The sequence below is a fragment of the Anopheles aquasalis genome, chromosome 2 (genome assembly GCF_943734665.1).
Source record: "Anopheles aquasalis chromosome 2, idAnoAquaMG_Q_19, whole genome shotgun sequence".
Lineage (NCBI taxonomy): Eukaryota > Metazoa > Arthropoda > Insecta > Diptera > Culicidae > Anopheles > Anopheles aquasalis.
In genome coordinates this window covers 56,228,147-56,250,567 of record NC_064877.1, presented here as the reverse complement: position 1 = coordinate 56,250,567, position 22,421 = coordinate 56,228,147, and the positions used below count along the sequence as shown (strand labels likewise).

Genomic DNA, 22,421 nt, shown 5'->3' with positions numbered 1-22,421 from the left:
CTGCTGCTGCTGCTGCTGCGGCGGAGCTGGTGCAATTATCGAGCGCAGGACCAAGACGCCATCATCGCAGCTTCTTCAGCGTCTTCGTCGTTCCGTTCACATCATTACCGCGCCCTGGCTGCCTTCAGGATCGCGTTGCATCGACGCATTGGCGACGCATGCATTTGGAGACACGTTGCAACGCCGACAGTGCGTGCGTGCGTGCGTGCGTGCATGTGTGTCGACGACACTTTTTTTCGTTGCTGTTCCGCTGCTTCGTGCTACCTCTCTTACGGCCACCGTATATTGCCACTTGGGCTTGGGAGTTCTTCGACTTATGTTCCTTCTCGAGTGCTCGCGATTTGCTCTTGAAAATGAACGCACCACATGGTGCGATGGAATGGACCAACGAACAGAGGGATGATAATAAAAAAAAAGGATGGAAAGAACAAGATCTCCGGGTGTGTGCACACATATATGCCGCACTCACTTGGAGTGGTCGAGTGTCGAGCGGCCGTTCCCTGGAGAACGACGACGACGACGACGAAGATCGGTGAAGATGTCACCAGACTCGCACGCCTGCCGGATGGAACCAACATGACGATGATGATGATGGTGATGTTGATGACGATGGAAGGCCACTCCTAGAGCAGCAGCAGCAGCAGCATGTGCGCCAGGCACTTCTGGTTGCGGGTTGTGATTTATTTGTTTGACGATGGAAAAGGCGACCCGACGACAAGAATGGTCTCTATTCGGTTCCTATCCCAGCCGAGCCGTAGAGTGCCAGGAGCAGAACGGAACAGAACAGAGCAGAGAAGGAGGAGGAGTTGCAGCAGCTTTTTCGGAGCGGAAATCTCAGACATCGTAGGCCTAAAAAAGGGTGGATTTATGATGTGGATGTGTACCAGCAGCAGCAGCAGCAGCACTCGATTTATTGTTTGAAAATTAGAATAACAAACAGGACTCGACCAGGTCAGGCCAGGTCAGTCCTCTAGAGATCCTCGTACAAGGATCTTTCGCTTAACACATGGAAGCGAACATGGAAATGGGTTGTTGTTGTTGTTGAAGAGCCCTTTTTCCTGGAGATGCGCCCTGGACAAAAGGAAGATGATCTCGAGCTCTCTCTCTCTCTCTCTAGATTATGAGTGTCGTATCCTCGAGACCTCTTGATTGAATAGTCTTGCAGAGGCAGAAGGTTGCTCAATTAATGTTCAATTCATCATGCCTAGGGGCAACCAGCGGCCAGAGGGACGGAAGTTCCGCTACCACATCGGAAGTACACCATGTTCTTTGGTTGTTCTCCTATTTCTGTTGTTTTTTTTTTGGTGTTGTATGACGTTCGGTGCCTTACATCCGGTCGTCCTTTAGGCCACGCCACGGTGTCACGGTGCCACAGTTGTAATTACACGACGGAAGGATGTGGCCATGATGATGATGGGAGTGTCATTTGCGTATGGCCCAGGAAGGAAATGGGCTCGTGAGCAACGGAACGGAAGTACCAGGCGGAGAACAACAGGACTAGGAGCACTCTAGAGCCTGTCTCCGTACTCTGCTCTTCAAGAGCAAACAGAGTTCAGCTTCAAGCGAGCGAACGGCCGTGCGAGTGATTTGTATTCTCAACTTACTCACCACACGATGCTGCCCTAGGATGCTGACAATGAACAGCTCGTATAGAGCAGGTAGGTAGCTGAGTAACGGACCGGACGCCATCGTCGGATAATTATCACTTATCTTAGCAGCGAGCGAGAAAAAGCAGCCACACCGCTTCGCTCCTAGAGGCACACTCCGGTAGCATCCGGTCGCGAGATCTAAATGCTCCAAGTGCCAAGTGCCACTGGTGCTCGCCCCACACCATTCGTATCGCCTTGGAGCGGAAATAAAAGACGTGGATGTCGTGGCACCCGTGGACAATTATTGTCCAGTGATAAGTCCAGACCCCCGAGAGTCCCCGAGAGCCGATAATTGCCCTCACACGGATGCACTGATCATTCCAGGGAAAATGCGTACTGCAACTCCAACACTTCTTCTGCTCCAGTTGGTTTGCAGAAGTTCGCTTTCGGCGCAATTCTGGGCCACGCAAACAAGCGACAATCGTTCGAATTCCGAACCCCTTCGAGCGCATTAATTGCTTCATTTTAACGAAAAATCATCCACATTCGTTCCCAGCGCGAACGGAAACGGGGCCCTCGTTCGCATATCGGCGCGTACGAATTCGCTTATTATCGCGCACGGCAAGTACGCGCGCCGTAGAAGAAGCCACCTTCCTAAAGACGTTCGCTCGCTCACTTTCCACTCAAAGATCACCGATCACCGAACAAAGTCTGCCGCGTGCCGCTGGTCAGTTTTCCACGGGCCCGTGGATCCGATCCGCTTGATTAGCCCGCGAACGCGGACGACACCGGAAGCCGAAACGATTTAACGGTATCTCATCGACGAGGCGGCGGTGGCGGCGGCGGCACACGCAACCCTCGCCCAGTGGCCAGCGGAGCCGATCGCTGATCGCAAGACGGTCATCAACGACCGTCAAACAGCCAGTGAGTCAGGAGGCCCGTGAGGCCACGGGAGAGATGAAGTTGTAAAAAAAAAAGATTTTTCAAATAAACTCCATCGGATGATGGTGATGATGATGGTGAGGGCCTCTTCTCTAGGGGCCTCTGCCAGGTTCATGAGCCTCGACCGCGAAGGTGCCTAATTTTACGAATTCCATGCTCTCTCTCTCTCTCTCTCTTTTCTTTTCGGGGCTCATTAAAGCTTTATGATCGCCAGTAAAATGCTCGCGGATGCTGAGCGCTGATTAGGGATGGTGTAGAGAGAGGGCTTGGACTTGGGAACTGATTTGGCCCAAGTTTCTAACAAAAGTTGTGTTCCAGTGTGTGTTCTGGCTTCGCGATACTCGCGAGTGATCGTGGAATGGTCGATTAAAAACTCAGTCTCAGTGGCAGCAGCAGCAGCAGCAGCAGCAGCTGTTGGTTGCATTCTAAGCATGCAGGCAGGCACACAGCTTGAAGGCCAACCACACATGCATGCGACTGAAAGATTTATGATCTTGCCCCCCAACCACCAACGGAGCCAACACATGTGTACCGCGCACTGCCACGTATGGTAATGGAGGCTCCAGGAGAGGCGAAGCGACCTGTTGCCTGTTCTCGATCCCGGTTGACACCAACTACGACGACGACCAGGGCAATTGAAGGGCGTGAGGGGCGACTGATCGTGAATCAATCGATGATGATGATCCTCGCTGTACTGCAGCCCGGTTGAGTCAGTTATTATGGGCCTCGTTGTTGCCTCGTTGCACCATCGCTCTCCCAACCCGCTTTCAGCCCACAGGCAGCTCACGTCACGTACGAATCTGGATGCAAACGTCGAGGCTGCGATTCCATTGAAAAGATAAAATGATGCGGTAATTTCACACCAATACTGGCGCGGGATGCGTTCCCGATGGCAAGTGAAGTGGCCCAACAAAGGGACTGGCGTATGCGCGCTGCGATGGTGCGCACGTTATGTCTGGAAGGTGCCAAGATGATGATTTCGAGGGCTTGAGTTACATTGAAGGATCGGTCTCTGGGAAGTTAAAAAGTATCGTGATTTTTTTCATTTTCAGTGAAAGTGTTTTTGTTATATTTCCCACGTAAATATGTCATTTCAACTTCAATAGCTATTTCAAACATGAAGCTATAATTAAATCAAAACATGTATTTTTGCCTGATCTCGTTGATTTGCTTGTTTTTGGCAAATAGTAAAAAAGTTGTTTTGCCAAAGGAATTGGCATTCAATTCTGTATGGAACAATGGAATTAAGTGCTTCGAGTTATTCCAAACTTTAAACTCGGCCGTCTCCTTGACTTATTGGCATTGAAGGCACGTCACGCGCCGAGAAGCTGTAAAAAATAGAAGAAAGCCAAAAGAAGCGTTCTTTCTAAAACAGACTAAGTCAAAAACATGATGTAGGACTATCGTCGAACTATCATCGACTATCGTGCGTAAAGTAATTAGGGAATGTTTTAATCCATAGATTGCATATGTTTAGATCTAGGTTTATTCTTTTTTGAGCCAAGTATTCATTCAAACCACCTCTTTGACGTTGATGTAAAGTCCTTATTTTCTGTATGAATTTCTATAACATGATGACGCTATGCTTCGATTGAGAAGATAAGCGGCATTGAAGGAAAAGTTCCTCGCAGTTCCTAGAGTCAAAAAAGATTACTTTTAATTAGATGGAAAAGTTCGTTACGATTAAATTATCTGTAAAAAGATTTTTAAATTTGAAGAGACTAACGCTTAAGATCACAATATGATTCTATACAATCGTTAGTTCTTAAATTTGGAACACACTAAACTGAAGCTGTATTAGTTAATTTCTATTCAATTCACTATAGAAACAGCGCTAAGCATCCATTCTCAATTCAAATACTGTTGGAATTGACGGCAATTCCCGCCACCTTCAACTTATACTCGGACTTGGACTGTGTCTGAAGATTGAGTATTAAGTCAACGCCATTTTCGCAAACAATTTAAAACCTTGAAACGCACGAGGTAACATAAGTTATGTTAAACGATTTTCCTCCTTTTTTGTTAACTGAAAATGATTCAAAATGGTGACACCAAAACACCGACCAACAAGCTTGTGTCTGCATTGCGGCTCTTGTCGACAACCACCGTCAGTACGGGATTAATAAATTCATTAAACCCCATGCTCGTCGTCTCTCTCTCTCTCTCTCTTACATTTTTTCCCTCTCTCGTGCGCTCTCATGCGCCACCTCGCTTACATACATATTCACAATGCTAAGCCGATGCGTGGGAGTTGTGATTACAAAATTTATTATTCGCCATCGGAACACGCCACGCCGCAGCCACAAGGAACCAGCTTTAAGACGACGACGTTGACGGCGTGCCTAGCATCACCATCGCCGTCGCCGTCGTTCGCTCGGATCGCTGGAAACCTGAAACCAACACAACAACGAACGGAAAGGCCTATGGCGCACGCAGCACAAAAAAACTCAAAGCAGCACAAGTCGGTCGGTTGAAAGCCTCGTTTCAGGTTCAGCGGCAGCGTGGAGAGTTGGCCATTTAACATTCACACTATAAAACGGCACAGCACTAAGCCACCGTCGTCGTCGTCGTCGTCGTCAGATTTCAAGAGGTCGCGATCGACCTCAAGAGAGAAAGAAAGAGGTAGAGCGCGAGCGGGATAGGGTTGCTGGATGTCAATCCAAACCCCCCCCCCCCCCGGGTGGAGGGTAGTGCCAGTGGCTGCTGGGTTGCTAGTGGACAAGGCGGAAAGCAAGCGTGAAACGACTCCAGCAACAAGCGGCTCCGTTGGCATGCGCCTCAGTATGGGCGGATCTCGATCCGAACGAATCGCAACAGCTGAGCCACGGCCCGAACTGGGGGGTTTGCTGGGGAGCAAACAACGATCGATCGTGTCAGGCCGGCCCCGTGACCAGGCACAACAAAGGGTTGCGTTCCGTCCCGTCGAGTGTAAAATGAGTTTTTTTTTCTTTCTCCAGCTCCACCACACCGTTTGCCATCGGGAGCCCGCGATGATGATGATGATGATGAGGTTTGTCTCCAAATCTTGGCGTGACCGACGTGATGATGGCCTCGCGTTTGGCTCGTGGCACTGATGAATGGTAGCAGCAGGCCTTGGCGACTACGTACCAATCAAAGCAACCTACATTTTGCCGCCTGAACGCTCGATCGACTTATCGAGTGACTTGACGGAACTCAAGCTCTAATGCGTAGAACCTCGAGAACCTCAGCAGTCCCAGCGGTGCCTGGACCTCGGACTCATCCCTCCACCCTGGCCTACCGTTGCTTATTAATTTCTTATCACTACAAGTAACCTGTCCGACGTTTAATTTCATCATCATCAAAAAAAAAAAAAAGGCAGCGCAATGGACACACTGCTGGTGCGCACTGGGGAACTGTCTGTCCAACTCTCCTTCTCAGCTCGGTTTATCTCGGTATCTTGGTCGGGCGCGCAATGCAAACAAGAGCGCGAAGAGTTGCGATGTGACCTTATCTTATCGGTGTCGTCGTTGCTTCAACAACAAAACCTCAAATCTCAAACAAACCATAACACCGCGCCGCACTCGTCTAATCAACTTGACGACGGTGGTTTGGGGTTTACCTGAGCGGCCAGGCCAGCACTCGAAATGGGATCGGCTCGGAGGTAAACAAGAGGCTCCCGCTGACTGCAGTCAAAATGACGACGAGAAAGACGACAAAGACAACTAGAAAGCGAGCGATGGGCGGTTGCGACAGATTTATCAACAACCAACCCATCACTCCATCAGGGAGCCTCAGCGAACGGTGGATCCTAGAACGGTTTCGGTAAGGCAAACAGAACGCCGAGAGACTTGGGGCACTCGCAAAGAAGCACTGCAACTTATGAATTCATCGAGCGCAAACCTCAGAGTTTCCCTCGGGGGCATAACATTAATATGCAGTTCATTTCACCTGATCTACACGGCGTGCTGGAACATAAATCAGTCGTCCACGAGGGGAATTTTAATGTTTCGGTGTTTTTTTTTTTTCGTTGTTTTGGGAGTTTAAATCAAAATTTAACAAAAAATTGTTAGACTTGATTTGAAGTTTGGTGGGATCGAGTGATCGTGCGTTTAGAAAGCCCGATCGTATGGCCTCAAATTGCGAGCACCACTTCCGTACTGGTGCACTCCGGTAATCCCATTTTGCAATCGATCACCACCAGCAGCAGCAGCAGCAGCAGCTCCCCAAAAAATTTAAAGCAGGTCAGTAAGTTTTCCGACCATTCCGATGGTCTTGGCCAAGCCACCGGCACACACAATGCTGCTGCTGCTGCTGCCGGTGCTCGCTGTGGTCAACGTGTGGTGAGGCAGAAATATGAGTGGCGCAACTCCTCGACTGGCTCGACGACTTTTCGCGCGCGAGTGCGCCCGCCTGCGAGTGGGAGAACTGGAACTTAGAACGACGCGCCGCAGGCATCAAGCACCTCTAGGCTCTAGCAGCTAGACCGCAAACAACTGAATCGAAATGGAGGTGTCTCAAGTAGCTCCACCGCTCGCACCGTTACCACCGTCGATCGTTCGATCATTCTCGAGGTGAGGTTCGTCGTCTATCCCACACACGCGTGCGCGCACTCAAGTTCTTTGTTTCGCTCCGTCCGCTTCGATGCAGAATCGATTCCCCCCCCCCCCCCCCCCCGGGAGGGAGCTGCGTGCGTGGTTGCGAGCGAGTTGGATGCCTATTCGACAGTAACCATGCCACGTTCCGTTTAGCGGTGCCGCCCACCCTCTCTCTCTCTCTTTGGGTCTTTTCCCCAAAGTATGGAGCCTACCAAGGAGCAATGAAGGCTGGTGCCATATTTCAGCGTCCAACTCTCCCATCTTCTGCCCCGTCTTAAGAGCCCCAAAACAAGTCTGATGGTTTGGGGCTGGATGACGGTCGTGCGAAATGAAAAACATAAACAATTCAAAGCACCTCCCGCACGCACACAAACGCCGTTAGTGTGACAATGTTGCCCACGGGGCTCTGCCGCGGTGTGTGCTGATGAGGAAGATCAGCTCAGGGAATGCGAGAGACTGAGCGCGCTCCACAATGTGTTTCCCTTTTTGATGGTGGTTTTTCTTCTGTTTACAAAACTTAAGGCCTCGCGGGACTGCGTTTGGGACCTTTTTTAGCGTGCGATTAACCTTGGGACAGGCTGTTGGAGGAGGAGTAGCAGAGTGAATGCGACAGAAAATGGAATGCCCGTAAGCGCATCTTCGACAAGCGCACGCTGTGACGAACAGAGAGCGCGCACGATCGCTCAACCCACGCCACAAAGGGAACAAGGATCCGGGGCACATTCCATTCGTGCTAATGCTAATGGAAAAGACTTACTTGCAGCGAGATTGCGGCAAATGTCACTGGCGTTGACACAGGGGCGCGTACCTTGTGTGATAGCAGGTGAGCCTTGACCGATCATCCATCGATAACGCTTTTGTCGCAGCTTTATTGTTATCGATATCGCTCACACGCTAGATATCCGTCATGATTAATCATCGGTGTATCGGTTTGGTGGCCACTTTCTGACCTCCTCTCGGACAGCAGCTGCGACAATCGTTGTAGCTGCGAAACGAAAGAAGGAAATGCACCAGCACCAACCAACGGGCAACCAATTTAGCACGCGAGAGATGCAAACCGAAAAGAGAAGACTGCAGAAAAGAGAAACAACACAGATGAGGAGGCTGGGGCTTGGCGCGGGCTCGTAGCATAAACGACGAATGGACGGACGGACGGACGGACGGACGAAGGGTTTGAATGAATGAATGGAACGATCGCGCTGAAGCAAATGCGCTCGAGAGCACCTGAGAAATGGGAAGGAGAGAAACAACAAAACAAAAGTGCCAGCTTGTGACTGTGTATATGTGTTTGTATTCCAGCCAGCATAGAAGCCAGCAACATAGAGGACAACACCGGCAGCAGCAGCAGCAACAGCAGCAGAACGCAAACCACTCGAACCAGGTATGCTGCGCTCTGTGGTGCGTCGATCGGAAACCGAAAGCTGCGCTGGCAAATAATGAAACAATACCCGCTAGGTTGTGTGCGTACGGCGAGAAAGAACACTCGCCAAACAAAAGCAAACACACCATCTCAGGTGAACGGAGGGAGGATCGTAAAAAAAAAGAACCGAAGGGAGACACAGGCCAAGGAAAGGGAGATAATGAACGAGAATGATGGCAGCGGCAGCACCAGCAGCAGCATAAATGCCCTCGCTCGCCCCCTATACGTCTGTGTGTTGGTGCTCACTCTGCTCTCGAGACCCTCGGATCTCGGAGTCATGTGAACCTTACCTGTTTTCACCTTCGCAGCATACCCTCACCCCCCCCCCCCACTGTGTGTGACCTGTTGCTGTAGCCGTTGCCGTTGCTGCTGTTGTATGGCTTTTCCCCCGGGGGCCAAGGTTTGGTGATGGAACGCCTCGATACGCACCGGTGCACGTGTGGGTGCTTGGCCGTATTTGTGTGTGCGGAAGCGGGATTCCGATCGGAATCGGATTCCAGGACACAAGCGACTGACGAGAGGATCGGTGTGCGCTTCGATGCATTTCTTCTGTGTTGACCGACGATCTGCTCCGCTTTTTTGTTTGTGCTCTCGGATGGAACTCTTCCAAAAAAAAAAAAAAAAAGTGGCCAAAACACTCGCCATCTGGCGCACAATTGCATCGAGATGTACTCGCACCACCATTCGAGGGTGCATTGCATAATTGCATACCGGCTGCCTCTTCCCTGCGTGTCCTGTCGGCCACGCCGGATTATCGCCTGATCTCCCCTGATCCCAGAAGAATCCCGAAAATCTCAATCTCCTTCCAGAGGATGTGGAGTGCGAAGGAGGTTTGCAACAATTTGGTTACGAGGGCGGGATCAAGCGCGAGGTTGCTGATGCTGTTGTTTGGTGCGAACCTCGTGGGAAATCAATTACCTCATTTTCCTGTCAAACGAGTGAACGCAACAGCCGGACTTAAATTGTTGCCAGTTGGACAAGGGAGCGAGCTGGAGGCTTTTAACTTAATATCAGTGCCCACAAGCTGTTCATCGAGAATCTGTTGGCTAAATCAACTGTTTCTGATGTGCTGAATCGTTTCCCTGGATCCTAGTAGAAAGGAATGACCACTGAACCCTTGAACGAAAGAATTTTTCAGAGAATCCGTATATCAAATGGTTCTTCTGCTTTACCCTTTCGGAGAGCATCAAGGTAGATCGTTCAAACAAAATCTTCCGGACTAAGGTTTAGACTTAGTACGATGGAGGCAAGTTTATAAAAACAAAAGTGTGAATCATTTTTTTGCCAATTTTTAGGCCTGAAATTATATGTAACTTCAACAAATTTAAGCCATTTTAGCTTGCCTTTTCATCTTTAAAAATTGTGTCAGATTTTTTAAGATTTGGAAAAGCATTTGTCCTTAACAAACAGCAAGGATCGCAAAAAAGAAAATGATTCATTAACAGACGATAAAAATATTGAACAAATATGGAATGAAATTTAGAGAAGATATTATCTCCATTCAAACTTTGATCCCGAGTATTATAGAGAACAAAAATATATCAAATAAAGAATGCAAATGCCCTCACTTTTGCGGAGATACAACATATTCTACGATGTCGGATTTCAAAACCGGAATCAAGTGAAAGCGACTTCGCGCAATTCAATGGAATCAGTTAATGATCGAGTGTGGGAGGAAACGTTATCTTATCGCGTAGCAAGTAAGTAGTTGCAAGCTAGAACCGCAAGCAATTCCGCTTGCAAAACCTTGTAGTGCCCTAGAGTCGTTGAGATATTGAGAAGAACGAGCGAGGCCATCACCAGTGGGAGGCTAGTGGACGATAGTGGAGTGATAAGAGTGTTTGTTGAGCGTAGTGGCCGGAGACGCCACATATCCCGGGTTGTGTCACTCGAACCTTCAAGTGAGGCTCTCGTTAGCTTCCTGTTTTTGTTGTATGATTTTCTTCAAGTTCGAATCGAAATGATAGATCTTTGAGCAACAGGCAGTTTGAAACTGTGCCCCTTAGACGCAGTGATGGCCACGTAGTCAACTCGCCTTCAAAGAGTCAAAAGACAAAAAAAAACCTTAAAAACTACATCCGATCTGAGAGTGTTACTGGTGAGGCATTAACACAGTCGGCACTGTGAGTGGAGCTGTGTATAAATAATTTATGACGCAATAAGATTTGCTCGATCGACTAGCGCACCACCCCTTCATCGCTAGATGTTCCCGCGATCCGGCGTGGGCGACATCAAGGTGACTGAGCGCTGGCACCGCGGTCCCATGTCCGATCCGTGGTCACCGTCGTGGGACAAACACAAAAATTCGTTGGCTCCGATAGCTCTCCAATCCGATTATCGACCACTCTCCATCCTCCAGCAAACAAATGGGTGAAAATCGTACAAAGCCAATCGTCGTGATCGTCGATGCTTACCTCGCATTTCGTTGATCTCGTGCCGACGTTGGCTCATGTCCTTGACGAAGCAGCTGCCACCGGCGAGCAGCATACCGAGGACGAGCAGGACACAGCCTGCGGACCGTATAACACCCATTTTCACTCCAAATGCACCGTTTTCCGATTCACTGCACTTTGATACTTCTCAGTACACTCACGATAGCACGTGGAGCTCGAGCTGGAACTGCGAAACGGCGCAGGTTGTTGTTTGGAAGAGTGTCGCGGCGCACAGCTTCACTTCTCACTCTTGAGGAACCACCTGTTGCACACTTATTCGATTCACAGACGCAAACTCACACTACACACTACTGCAAAACGGCGTCGTTGTTGTTACTGCACTGGTCGGCCATGGTCCAGCCAAACTACTCCGATCCGATTGATCTTCTGGTGATCTTTTCAGCACGCCAATGTATGTTTTGCACTGCTCGTCACACTCGACGCACAACAACCACAAACGTTTCGTTGAGTTGATCCTCGTCAGCGGCTCACTGTTTTGAGCCACAATTATTGACACAACTGTTCCACGATCGCTGCAACAATGACGATCTGCGAACGGCAAGACGATGCGGCGTCTCCACAATCACGCGCACTGAATCAACGGCAGCGGCACACGATCGAGCGGGGCAGAACACGGGGAAGCCGTTCGAAAGTAACGACGTTTGAACCAAGTCGGTTGCCGCGGTCAAAGCACCGTGACATGGTGGTTACGGACGGGAAACGGCACCAGAAAACCTCGGAACCCCTTGGCGAAGCCTACAAGAGCACACTTTCGCACCGACGATCACTTCACGATTCACGCTAATACTGCACGCTGCTGGGAAAGAAAACCCACGAGAAATGCACGATCCACGTCTACGATTCCTTCGCTCGACACATCCTTTGTCCACTGCTGGTCTAGACGGTTTTTGGAAGAGCGATCACACTTTTGGCTATTCTCATTGTTTTCGCACATCAATGGAGTGGAGGTTGAATGGATGGCAGGATCAAGGAACTTGCAGCAGCACGTTCACGAACAGCGACCAGACCCGAGCGAGAGCAAGACTTTTCTGACGTCACGAAGCCGTTGCCGCCATAGCGCCGAGCAGAGCGATCGATGGAGAGAGAATTCCGCTCTCTCGCGCGCGTGTTGAGAGGATTTTGGTGTAAAGCCGGCGACGGACGAAGCGTAAACTCTAGCGTAAACTCGGAATGTAATGAAAAAAAGATCATAGTTATTTCAAAAAGATTATAGTGTATAAAGCACGTGTAAAAGCAAGCGTAAACCAAGCACCCACATGAAGCGTAGCGATATGAAAAGTAAAAAGTTTTACAATCGCTAATACAGCAAACAACATCTTAAGCCGGGGATACATGAAGCGTAAACTCTCGTATAAACTCAGAGTGTAAAGGTAGGAATACACGAAGCGTAAACTCTCGTATAAACTCAGAGTGTAATGCCAAAAAGATTATACTTATGTCAAAAAGATTATAGGCCCGCGGAGCGTAAATCCGAGCGTAAAAGCAAGCGTAAACACAGCACCAACATGAAGCGTAGCGTTATAAAGAATTGAACGTTCTTCAATCGCTAATATGCAGTAAAAACATCTTAAAATATATAAAAAGATGTTCAGCAATCAACTTATCTCGTCGATTTATGTTTTTTGTGGCCAGAAACACATGTAATTGATGTAATAGCATAGTGTAATTGCAGGTGCCCGAATGTAATTGCATTTGACGTTTCGGTATAAACTTTTATGCGATTATGCCTGCCACACGAAGCGTAAACTTTTTGGCATTACATTCTGAGTTTATACGAGAGTTTACGCTTCATGTATCGCCGGCTTAATGCCAAAAAGTTTACATTTGCCGTTTACACGGTGTAAAAAAGATTACAGGTCCACGGAGCATAAATCCTAGCGTAAACGCTGTTTGCAAGCGATTTGCCTCACTATATTTCCTGTTTGTGGTTTGCATTAATAGTGAGTGATCATTACTAGCGTTTTTAATCTTTTTCTTCGGAAAAACGATCCTATTTTTCTCACAAAAGTCGATAAAAGTTCAGTGTAATTCGGATTACACGTCTCAACCCGGTCATGTAAACATGTTCAAGTGTAAATTAATTTTATATTTACGCTTGAGTTTACGCTTCATGTATCGCCGGCTTTAGAAGTATTGGCGTAGTGTAAAATTAGTCTCATGTGTTAGGACTATGGGCGCGACCTTTTGATCAAAATTCACACTCGAATGATAGTGCCACGCTTATTTTAACCCTAATTTAATTTTTAATAAGTGTTATTTTTGTTTCATCCCCTTTTCTTAGTTTCCCTGGATTTACGAAAAAACGGCTCAATACAACAATACTAACTAATGGTGGTAAAATCCATAACCCTTTTTAGTATTAGGTGTATGTATTGAAATCCGTGGTTTTGCTAATACATGGCGCCATTTTGTTTGGGGATGGTTTACATCCTCATTTGTTATGTCGTTTTAAAGTATAACTAAATACCTTTAAAACGCTATAAGGCACCGTTCATAATATTGACATAGTTTTTTCTCCAGTTGAAAATGTCAAGTTTGGTGCCTGAAAAGTTCATTTTGCGGGGAGATTTAAAAACCTTTTTTCATTTCAAGAAAACAGCTGCTGAAAATTATCATGTGTTGGTTTAAGCTTATGTTGAACATGTTACGATACAATAAAAATGTGAAAGCTGGCTTCAAAGGTTTAGAAGCGTAGATTTTGTCTTCAAAGACACAGAAGGTTCGGGTACACCAAAATAATGAGAAAATCCAGTTTTCACGTGTGTCGTGCACTAAGAACTTTCGGAAACTCATGAAATTGTTGATAGAGAACGTTATCAACAATAATTGATCCATTTGAAGCAAGCTCTGTCCTAAAAAACGGTAAAAATGGGAAAAATGACGTAATAAACTTTTTTTTCAACATGCTAGCGCTAGCCCGCATGCAGCAAAACCGATGAAAACTTTTTTGAAAACCTCGAAGACCAAATGTTACCCTCCTCGCAGTATTCCCCAGACATTGTTCTTTCTTAATGCTTCTTGTTTGGTTGATTAAAAAATTGTTTGGAAGCACAGCACCTCATTCTTTATGAAAGTATTGAAAAGAGGGCAGTTGCCTAAACTGCTTCAAAAGATGAGCAGTTCTTTCGACATGAAATTCGAAAATTGCCCAAAATATAGTAAAAAGTAGTGGCTAGCGAAAGTCATATGTTTAAAAAGCAGATTGTTAAGATTTATTGAGAAATAACCGATTAAATTTGGTACAAACACCGCGGATTTCAACGCATAGACCTAATACATGCATACGAAAGAATTTGGTTGAGCTCAATGATTAATTGCCTGCTACTGAAGAAAAAACTGGGTGGTGCTATTTTTACTTCTTTGGGTGTACAGGTAAACTCACCCAGATACTCTAATCTTACCTACCTAGATACTGTAATCATTTTTTAGCTGGTACCTTACGGACGGAGCCGTATTTATCAGGTGGTCAGGGGGGAGAAGATAGAGTACAATGAGTTGAGGGAACAGGCATTTCCTCCTGCCCTATACTGTAATCATTTCCCAGAAAAAACTCCTCGAGTCGCAGAGGACCTGAATTTAAAAAAAAAAGATATAGAAGATAAGCGAGCATGAGGGGCGCGATAGCTCTGGAATCCGATTCCTCGAAAAACAATTCTCTGAAAAAATCCTATTCAGCGACATGTGTATGTGCGGTTCATTTTGGCGTTTATCAGTCGACTGCTAGTGTGCAATTATAAGTTGTCACCTGATCGCCAAACACGTCGATAGCACTACGGTCTCTTGTTGTTTATAAAGCTGTGCTACTAGCTCAAATTGAAAGTTGATATTTGGTGAAACGGTTGTGCGAGCTGCACCGTTAGTGACTATGGGTCTGATGCCGTAATTCCGCGCGCCTGAGTCACAGTCACGGTCAGCTGGAATCTGATGAATAGTGATAGAGTATCATAATGTGGTAATATCACAAGTAGAGATCATCGAAATACGTTAATGACCAGCTGTAGTACGTTACTGTGAAAAAATAACTAATGTGAAGTCTTTCGCTCAAAATAATGGTGTCGCATATCTTAAATAATTGAGCAGAAGTGCCAGTGATGGTCGTTAAAGACTGGTGGTAATAATGGGACCCTAAGTCCTTTCGTGATTGGATTACCTTTTAAAAAAGCAAAGATATTAGAAAGTTGGGAAAACTCCTATTGAGTCCTCCCGCTCTAGTTTGATCTCGGAAGTCCTTATAATAATAGAATAGAAGTAATCGTGTTTTAAATGAAATTTATTATTCTGCAATTCACCACACTTCATAGATCAATAATTTACGATTCTAGAACTAAATATAGTATACAAGTGACTGCCCTTCTCCCATTAAAATAGTATTTCGGTAAAAAAGTGGTTGTTTCACAGCTAATCGCAGTTTTTCTTATAAAGGTCTTAGGTTTTACGCCAAGGTAGAGGAAGGATTTAGCTTTCAATCGCACTTTATTTCATTCGGCTATGACCAACTGGATTAATATGGGACGGTGATATAAAACGATGTGGGCTAATATTATTAATTCCATGTTATTCGATAAATGAATGACCAAATTATCAGATTTCATGCTCGTGGCTTTTGAAGTAGGGGTTCCACAAGTCGTCTGATATACGATTGATCAGCTACCGCTTTCTCTGTTTTTTTCATAGTTTTGTTGTAACGATGAGTCATAATGGCGAGGCCGAAAATACTGAGTGCGATGAAACTAACAAGTAAAAACCAATAAGATATGTCACTTTGCTTCTCAACTCTCATGAACAGGCGGATCTCCCCCACCTTGTTCACTGCTCTACATTCGTATGAGCCAAAGTCATCCTTCTCTAAGCTATTAAATGAAAGCATGAATTCCTTAAAACGATAGCTAATGTTGTCGTCTTGTAAATGAAAAGGTATCCCATCTTTAAACCATGTCACTTCCGGTTGAGGTGTACCAGTTACATTGCAGTGAAGTGTAAGACCCTCAGAAACTTTTTTCGTGATGCTTTCGTGTTCCTTGCCTGATAGCAGTCTTGGAGCGATCGGAGTAACAACTTCTATCTGAATGACATTACTAATGACGTGGGCATTCTCGGACTTGATATAACAGTTCATACTACCCGACATATCCAAACTCACATTCATGAGCGTCAGTTGCGATTTCAGAAATATCGATTCATAGAAGAACGACTGTTGCACGGTATCGGACAGGGACAGCTCTTTGTCATTGTTTATGAAAACGATGTTAGAAGGAATGATTGAATAACCAAAATCTATGGCAGAGCATACGAATGTCACATTATCTCCGACAGTGATCAAGCTTGCCGTTTGTATCTGTTCTAGCTGGATTTCCGTAGTCATGCTTCTCACCAATAGATATGCCTGAGACGTTTTGTTTCCCTCAGAATTAGTTTCCGTGCAATACACGATACCTGGGTTCTCAGCGGTCATGGATATAATTGCCTTGGCCAAAGAGCTCGATTTGCTGGTGGTAGATGTTGCCTGTAAATAAAACCAATTTATTTGTTAAATTTATTTTGTGTGCCGCTACTAAGGTAGGCATTAGATATGAACATCTTAAAATTTAGCAAACTTACATTCATTTCTATGCGAGTGTTTTTATTCATTTCTATGCAAGTGAATCAAATAGAGAGTGGAGCATGGAATTAAGTACATTTGTTTCTAATAATCAATAAATATGGAATATACAACACAAAATGTTTGCTGCTGTTGAGTGTGGCGTATAACAGTACACAACTACATCCAAAGCAAAAAACCAAACAGATTATAGCATACTTACCATTTTTTGCTAGTACATGCATCGTATAATTTGCGTTGTCGGATTTGCAGAAAAGCTTTCCGTCTTCAGGAATGTGCGGAGATGATTGTGAAGCAGTGAATCCTTTCGTCGGATCAAATCCCAAAAAACACTGTTCAAACTATAAAGTTACAAAGTCATACAATGATAAGTTTAATTGATATACACAAATTGTGCCATATGATATACGAATGACTCACCCTGTTACATAACTCAACCTCGACATCTGGGTACGATGGCTTACATGGAATAAACCCTTTCTCATTTTGGACGTAATGTTCCATCGGCACGGGTACAAGAGGCTGTGCGTAGTCTTTTACGAACACGTATACACTCGATGCTTTGTCCTCGTTGACCATCTCGTCCAAATCGTCATCTTGTTGATCAGAGGGTACACAATAATATCGCCCAGCTACTGCTGCGGATGCGTTGAATATAGTCAGAATGGCTCCGTACTGCATCTCTGTATCGCCCGCAGGAAAAGCAATGCTAGTGACATTCGGCGGAGTCTGTAAATATGTTTTACGGGTGAATTCTATAAACATTTCTGAAATGTGTAGCGACGTTATAAAACAGCTAGTATACCCAGTCGAACCAGGCGTCATAAGGCTTCCAAACTACAGGCTGGCGGAATTTGCAGCTGACATTCCAGGTATCACCGAAAGGAAGTTCTATCTCTTTGGCCATGGATTCAATTATTGGAGCGGTACCAATGCTAATTCTTTTAGAAACAGGTAGGGCTAAGGCATTTAAAAAATATATAAAACGTCATTTAATTATCAACAACATGCAGGTAATTCGAGAAATCGTTGGATACTCACCATAAACAAACCCTCCCAGAAGCATGATGATGACAACAACAGACAATTTCATCGTTTTGGAGTACATTTTACCATTCGTCTATTTGGTACCGCTAAATAAAAAACAACGGGTTTTTTACACAGTGTAGACAATAAATTTGACTAGAGACTTCAAGCCGAGCCAGAAGGATGCGGAGTCCTTTATAATTTTGAATCCAATTAATCATGCTTTCAATCACCTCCTCTGCATTGATTTCATTCATTCATCATTTCAATTCGTTGGTAAGGGTTTGGTGTTGAGTTCAACCATCTCATGTCATGCTCAGCTTTCCATTTACTTACAATCAACGAAAATGCATTCAGTTTTTATTCGACATGTGGCGCAAAACTTTCGATGCAACCCACTGCACCCAAGTAACGATTTTGGAGCAAGTGTTAATTTTGTCTTTTGTGCCCTTGGAGCGCACGACAGCAGCTGCTTTAGTCGGTTATTGAACATGATAGACATCGTACCAGTACAGGATTATCAATGCTGTCTATTATCGCAATATTTGAGGTGATTCTTAATTGCATATCACCCAAAAGATGGTAAACCTATCCATAAGAAAATGGTTCTTCTCTATGAACATGTTCGTCCCCACACATGTGCAGCCTTGTCGGGGGAATGATAGAGCAACTGAGGTACCCAAAATTGCAACAGCGATGGCCGAACGCCGATGCGAAAAATATGTTTCGAAATTAGGATCAGGGTATTTAAACAAAAAATAAACTTACAAAACAAGAGTCGTTCATATTGAATTCATTCACGCACAAGAAAAAAAGCTAATACAATAAAAAGTATTACAGAAGTATAAAAATATAATACAGGTATTAAAAATTGCCATTAAATAATCTATCTAATCAAGAGCTAGGAATCAGACAGAAAATATACACCCACCATCTTCCCCATTGATGGTCGAGGTCTTTTTAAAGATGTGGCTATCATCCTCCTAAATATCAGAAGGTAAATGAGTTCAACGGAGGAGGTTTTAAAATGTATTCCGTGATAAATTTAAAATGCCATCATCAGCATGGCTGAAGGCTCCCACGGACACATATATAGAACAGGCTCTTTTTTCTAGGGGCCAGTAATAATTCCCAAATTCGTACCAGATTCAAAATAAGGGTTTAACATCGGAAATTCTTCCAAAATCGCACTATCAATTAATGGTCTCTTAATTTAGAAAAACTCACAGCGATGTTATATGGTAAATCAAAATGAACGTATATCGTTCACTGAGGATTCCACTTACAATAACCCACTCTTAGCATGAGAAACACTTTCACCGAACTGAACACATTCGTCCAGCAGAGTCCAGCTTTATACTAGTGTCCGATATCTACCACATGATGTTGCTTTTATCTCATCTAACCATGATAAGGTAGGTGAGCTAATTCTGAGAAATTCGAGATACGAGATTGATATTCCTCGAAAATGTAACATTTTATCAGTCGTCAAAATATTACGATAAGCCGAGGTCATTCTTTTTCCAGGAAGAACAGTTATCCCGACATTGCTACGTTACAGATTACTACGGTATCTCAAAAGCTACCGATATTGGGAATTAGACGATAAGTCCTACGGCCGTACTGGTCATTCTCTCTCTTCTACGATGAGGATTCCAATCGGGGTCATACTAATGGCAGCGAAGGAAAGCACGACCATAATCTTAGTGAACCGATGGGTTGCTTAACTCTACCAGATTCCGCCCCGACCTCTGGACAGGACCCGCGTAACGCAATACCAAAGTGACTACGGCGGTTACTAGCCTCCTCCTCGAGCAACTGATGCCGTCCGATCCACGCATAATTGCCGAAAGAGTGTTAAGTGCCCCCGCGCCTTGGTGTTAGCATGATCAATGGGAGTTTCGAAGGTAAGCCTGCGATCTACCATCACCCCGAAATACTTGATCGCATCCTGAGACTGAACCACTAGATCATCGATGTAAATCGATATCTCTTGGGCAGTCTGCAGGCCGCTAACAAGCATTACCTCGGTTTTGTGACGGACGACCTCAAGCCCCACCCACGTAATCCACGTTTCCACTAATTCGACCGACGATAACTTTGACCTCTTTCAGGCTATGGGACCGCTAGGACCCATATCATCGGCAAAGCCGACGAGCAAAGTCCCGAGCGGAAGTCTCAGCCGCAGAATCCCATCAAACATCACGTTTCATAGTGTTGGCCCTAGAACGGATCCTTGGGGAACGTCAGCCGTAAGCGGCGCTCTCGTACCGTCTACACATTGCACAAGCGTGATTATTAGCACAAAAAGGGGGCTATTACTTCAATCAGTTGAAAATGTCGTGTAGCATTCAGTATGCAATGGTTCCCTTACCGAGCGGATGGATCAATGTTTTAACGAAAGAGTTGTCGAAGATAAATCTCCTCTGCGGTGTGGAAATAGTTTGACCCGTTCAGCTCCAATACTCACCGTAGATTAGTGCTTGTGCCGACGAAATCAGATTAATTTTAGGAACAAAAAACAGAAAAAACGAACACACTCTCGGTAGCTTATTGTTTGTTCCTCGGCAATTTATATTTTATTGGTTTTTCGCTCGATTTGTTTCTTCGATCATTTATGAACTGATTTGCGTGACATTTCTGCGGGGCTCGCGCTATGCTTGCTTGCTCTTTCACTAGTTGCATTAGTTCTTTTGCCAGTTCTACATTTCTGGATTTTTTCCCCTATCATCGATAGTGATGTGCGTTACAGTTTAGAACCTTTCCAACTCCCTTTCACCATCTAACTGGCTAGCTAATATTCTCTTCATCATTATCACTACACCTGCTTTGCCAGCACCATCCGCTTCTTAAACTTACGATTCATCCCTTCTTCAGTGGCTTCAGTGACCGTAGGCGTTTGGATTAAACCTTGCTAATAAGTTGCGTTTTCCTTTTGTGTGCTATGGGCAACATGGCATTTCGGGCAGACTGCCATGAATGAATGCTGGCATAAGCGTTGATTTGCTACTCGGTTTCTGATTTAGTTTATTTGTCCGTGATATTTCAGTTTCAGTTTTGCAGCGACTATTCGTGGTGTCTGTCTGCTCCTGGGTGACATTTCATGCGCCTCCGATAACATCAGCTAGCATTATCGGCAGCAGTTATTGTATTGCAGCTCATGCATTCTATCTGTTTTTTTTTATCAACATGATCGTTGATGGTTGAGTTGTTATCTAATTAATAGTATAATAAATTGTAAAAGAATAGCAAATCCTCCATTTATTTTTCTTTATTTCGTCAACACAATACGGGCATCTGTGATGAAGAGGCATGATCTTGGTTACTACGGTTACATGAAGATCATTTGCAAATATATCCCAACAGTATCTTATGATTTTTTGTTTCTCAAAGCATCTTCAAAAAGCAACGCTTTAGCATACAAAACCTCAAGCGCTTTGGAGAGAAATGGAATCAAAAACATTATCGTCAAATCGATAAATTGCATCGCTTCAAAATAAACGGAATGCTGAAAGCAGCTTCAATAAGTTGGCTCACAAATCTTTCCAATTCCAATAATCAATTATTAGGCACTCAATAGTAAACTAAATGTTGTTCATATCGCTTCTAGCACTGTTATGCTCCCGATGCTTGGTATTGTAAGCTACGGTTAGTCATGCTCAATGTTTAGCCTGCGTGCGAAACCATCATCTACAATGTTCTGAGTCTCTTGGACTTCACCCAGTCCAACGCTGAGCGAGAGCTATACGCGGTGCACTTGTGTTTGAATTTGTTCATTTTTAACTAAACCTTACATGCCACACTCTGTTTGCTAGCTGTATTGCTGCCTCTGATCTATCACAATGATGTCTGACAGGATGCACCAATCTCTGAATGCCTCACCGTCGGTGTAAAGGGGGCGCGATGACTTTGGATTCTTTTATCTCGCTACTTTCCTTGAGACCATTATTTTATTACCAATCTTGCATTGCGCTGCCACATGAACATAGCCTTAAGCGAAAATGTTTGCCGAGCTATCAAATCCTAACAAACTGCGGTAAAAAGAATCGAAGTACAGTTTGTCACAAGCGCCAACATGCATAACAATAGCGGATTCCACACATTCTGTTTGCGCTTTCACTGTTACAATCCAACTTATCCATTCAATATCTTTCGCTTCGTTCATTGTTGCTTTCAGCGTCTTTAAGATGCTTATTTTATCGACAGTTTTATGTGCTGCAGCATAACGGTTGCAGCAGGCCTGACTTATATTAGGCAAATTTAGCTGAGATGCGGATGTAGCTGTACTATTTCTAGTTTTATGGATAGAATGTTTTCTGCATACACCGATGCTGTTGCTGACACTGGAATGCTTGTCACCGAGTGTTGTCTACTTCGTGCTGCACTACAGCAGCATGATAGGAGCCTATGGCCACGAAGCAAGTACATGAAAAGTATCTACAAATAGTAAGTATTTCTACGGATATAGTAACGACCATGCTCAACATGCCAAGATCTACAAATCATTGTCGTGTGTGCGAGACAGTGTAATGTCTCCGTTATCTGTTTCGTATTACCGAGGTGTAAAACATCGAAACGTTTCGAGAAGGAGTTTACTGCTAGTGCGATAAAAGAATGACGGAAGTAAACTCATTTCGATTAAATCTATGCGCTAGCGCTCTAGGAGATCATAGACCTTATGGATTGTATTAAAGTTCTTCAATTAAAATGTTATTCAATTTCCATCAATAATCAGAGAGGGGAGTACTTTGCTATAGCTTTGCTATCATTAATAGTAGCTTAGGGTGTACTGATACTTTTACTGTCAACTGCGTTAACGACTACTCTTCCCCGTTT

The 22,421-nt window shown here is 45.0% G+C and overlaps 2 protein-coding genes across 13 annotated transcripts in view; both read right to left on the bottom strand.

Moving 5' to 3' along the window:
* LOC126580901 (epidermal growth factor receptor) overlaps positions 1-12,184 on the bottom strand; it is an 85,146-nt gene extending 72,962 nt beyond the window's left edge. Inside the window, exon 1 of the mRNA XM_050244232.1 lies at positions 10,922-12,184. Coding sequence (XP_050100189.1) covers positions 10,922-11,039 — 118 coding nt within the window. The 5' untranslated portion in view covers positions 11,040-12,184. The remainder of the gene's footprint in view (positions 1-10,921) is intronic.
* An 8,516-nt stretch (positions 12,185-20,700) lies between these two features.
* The window catches only part of LOC126580902 (protein NDRG3), a 35,972-nt gene continuing 34,251 nt past the window's right edge, over positions 20,701-22,421 (bottom strand). For all 12 annotated transcript variants that reach the window (XM_050244243.1, XM_050244242.1, XM_050244244.1 and 9 more), the window contains one exon: positions 20,701-22,421. This exon is cut by the window's right edge and continues 2,259 nt beyond it. The gene's annotated coding sequence lies outside the window, so the exon portion shown is untranslated.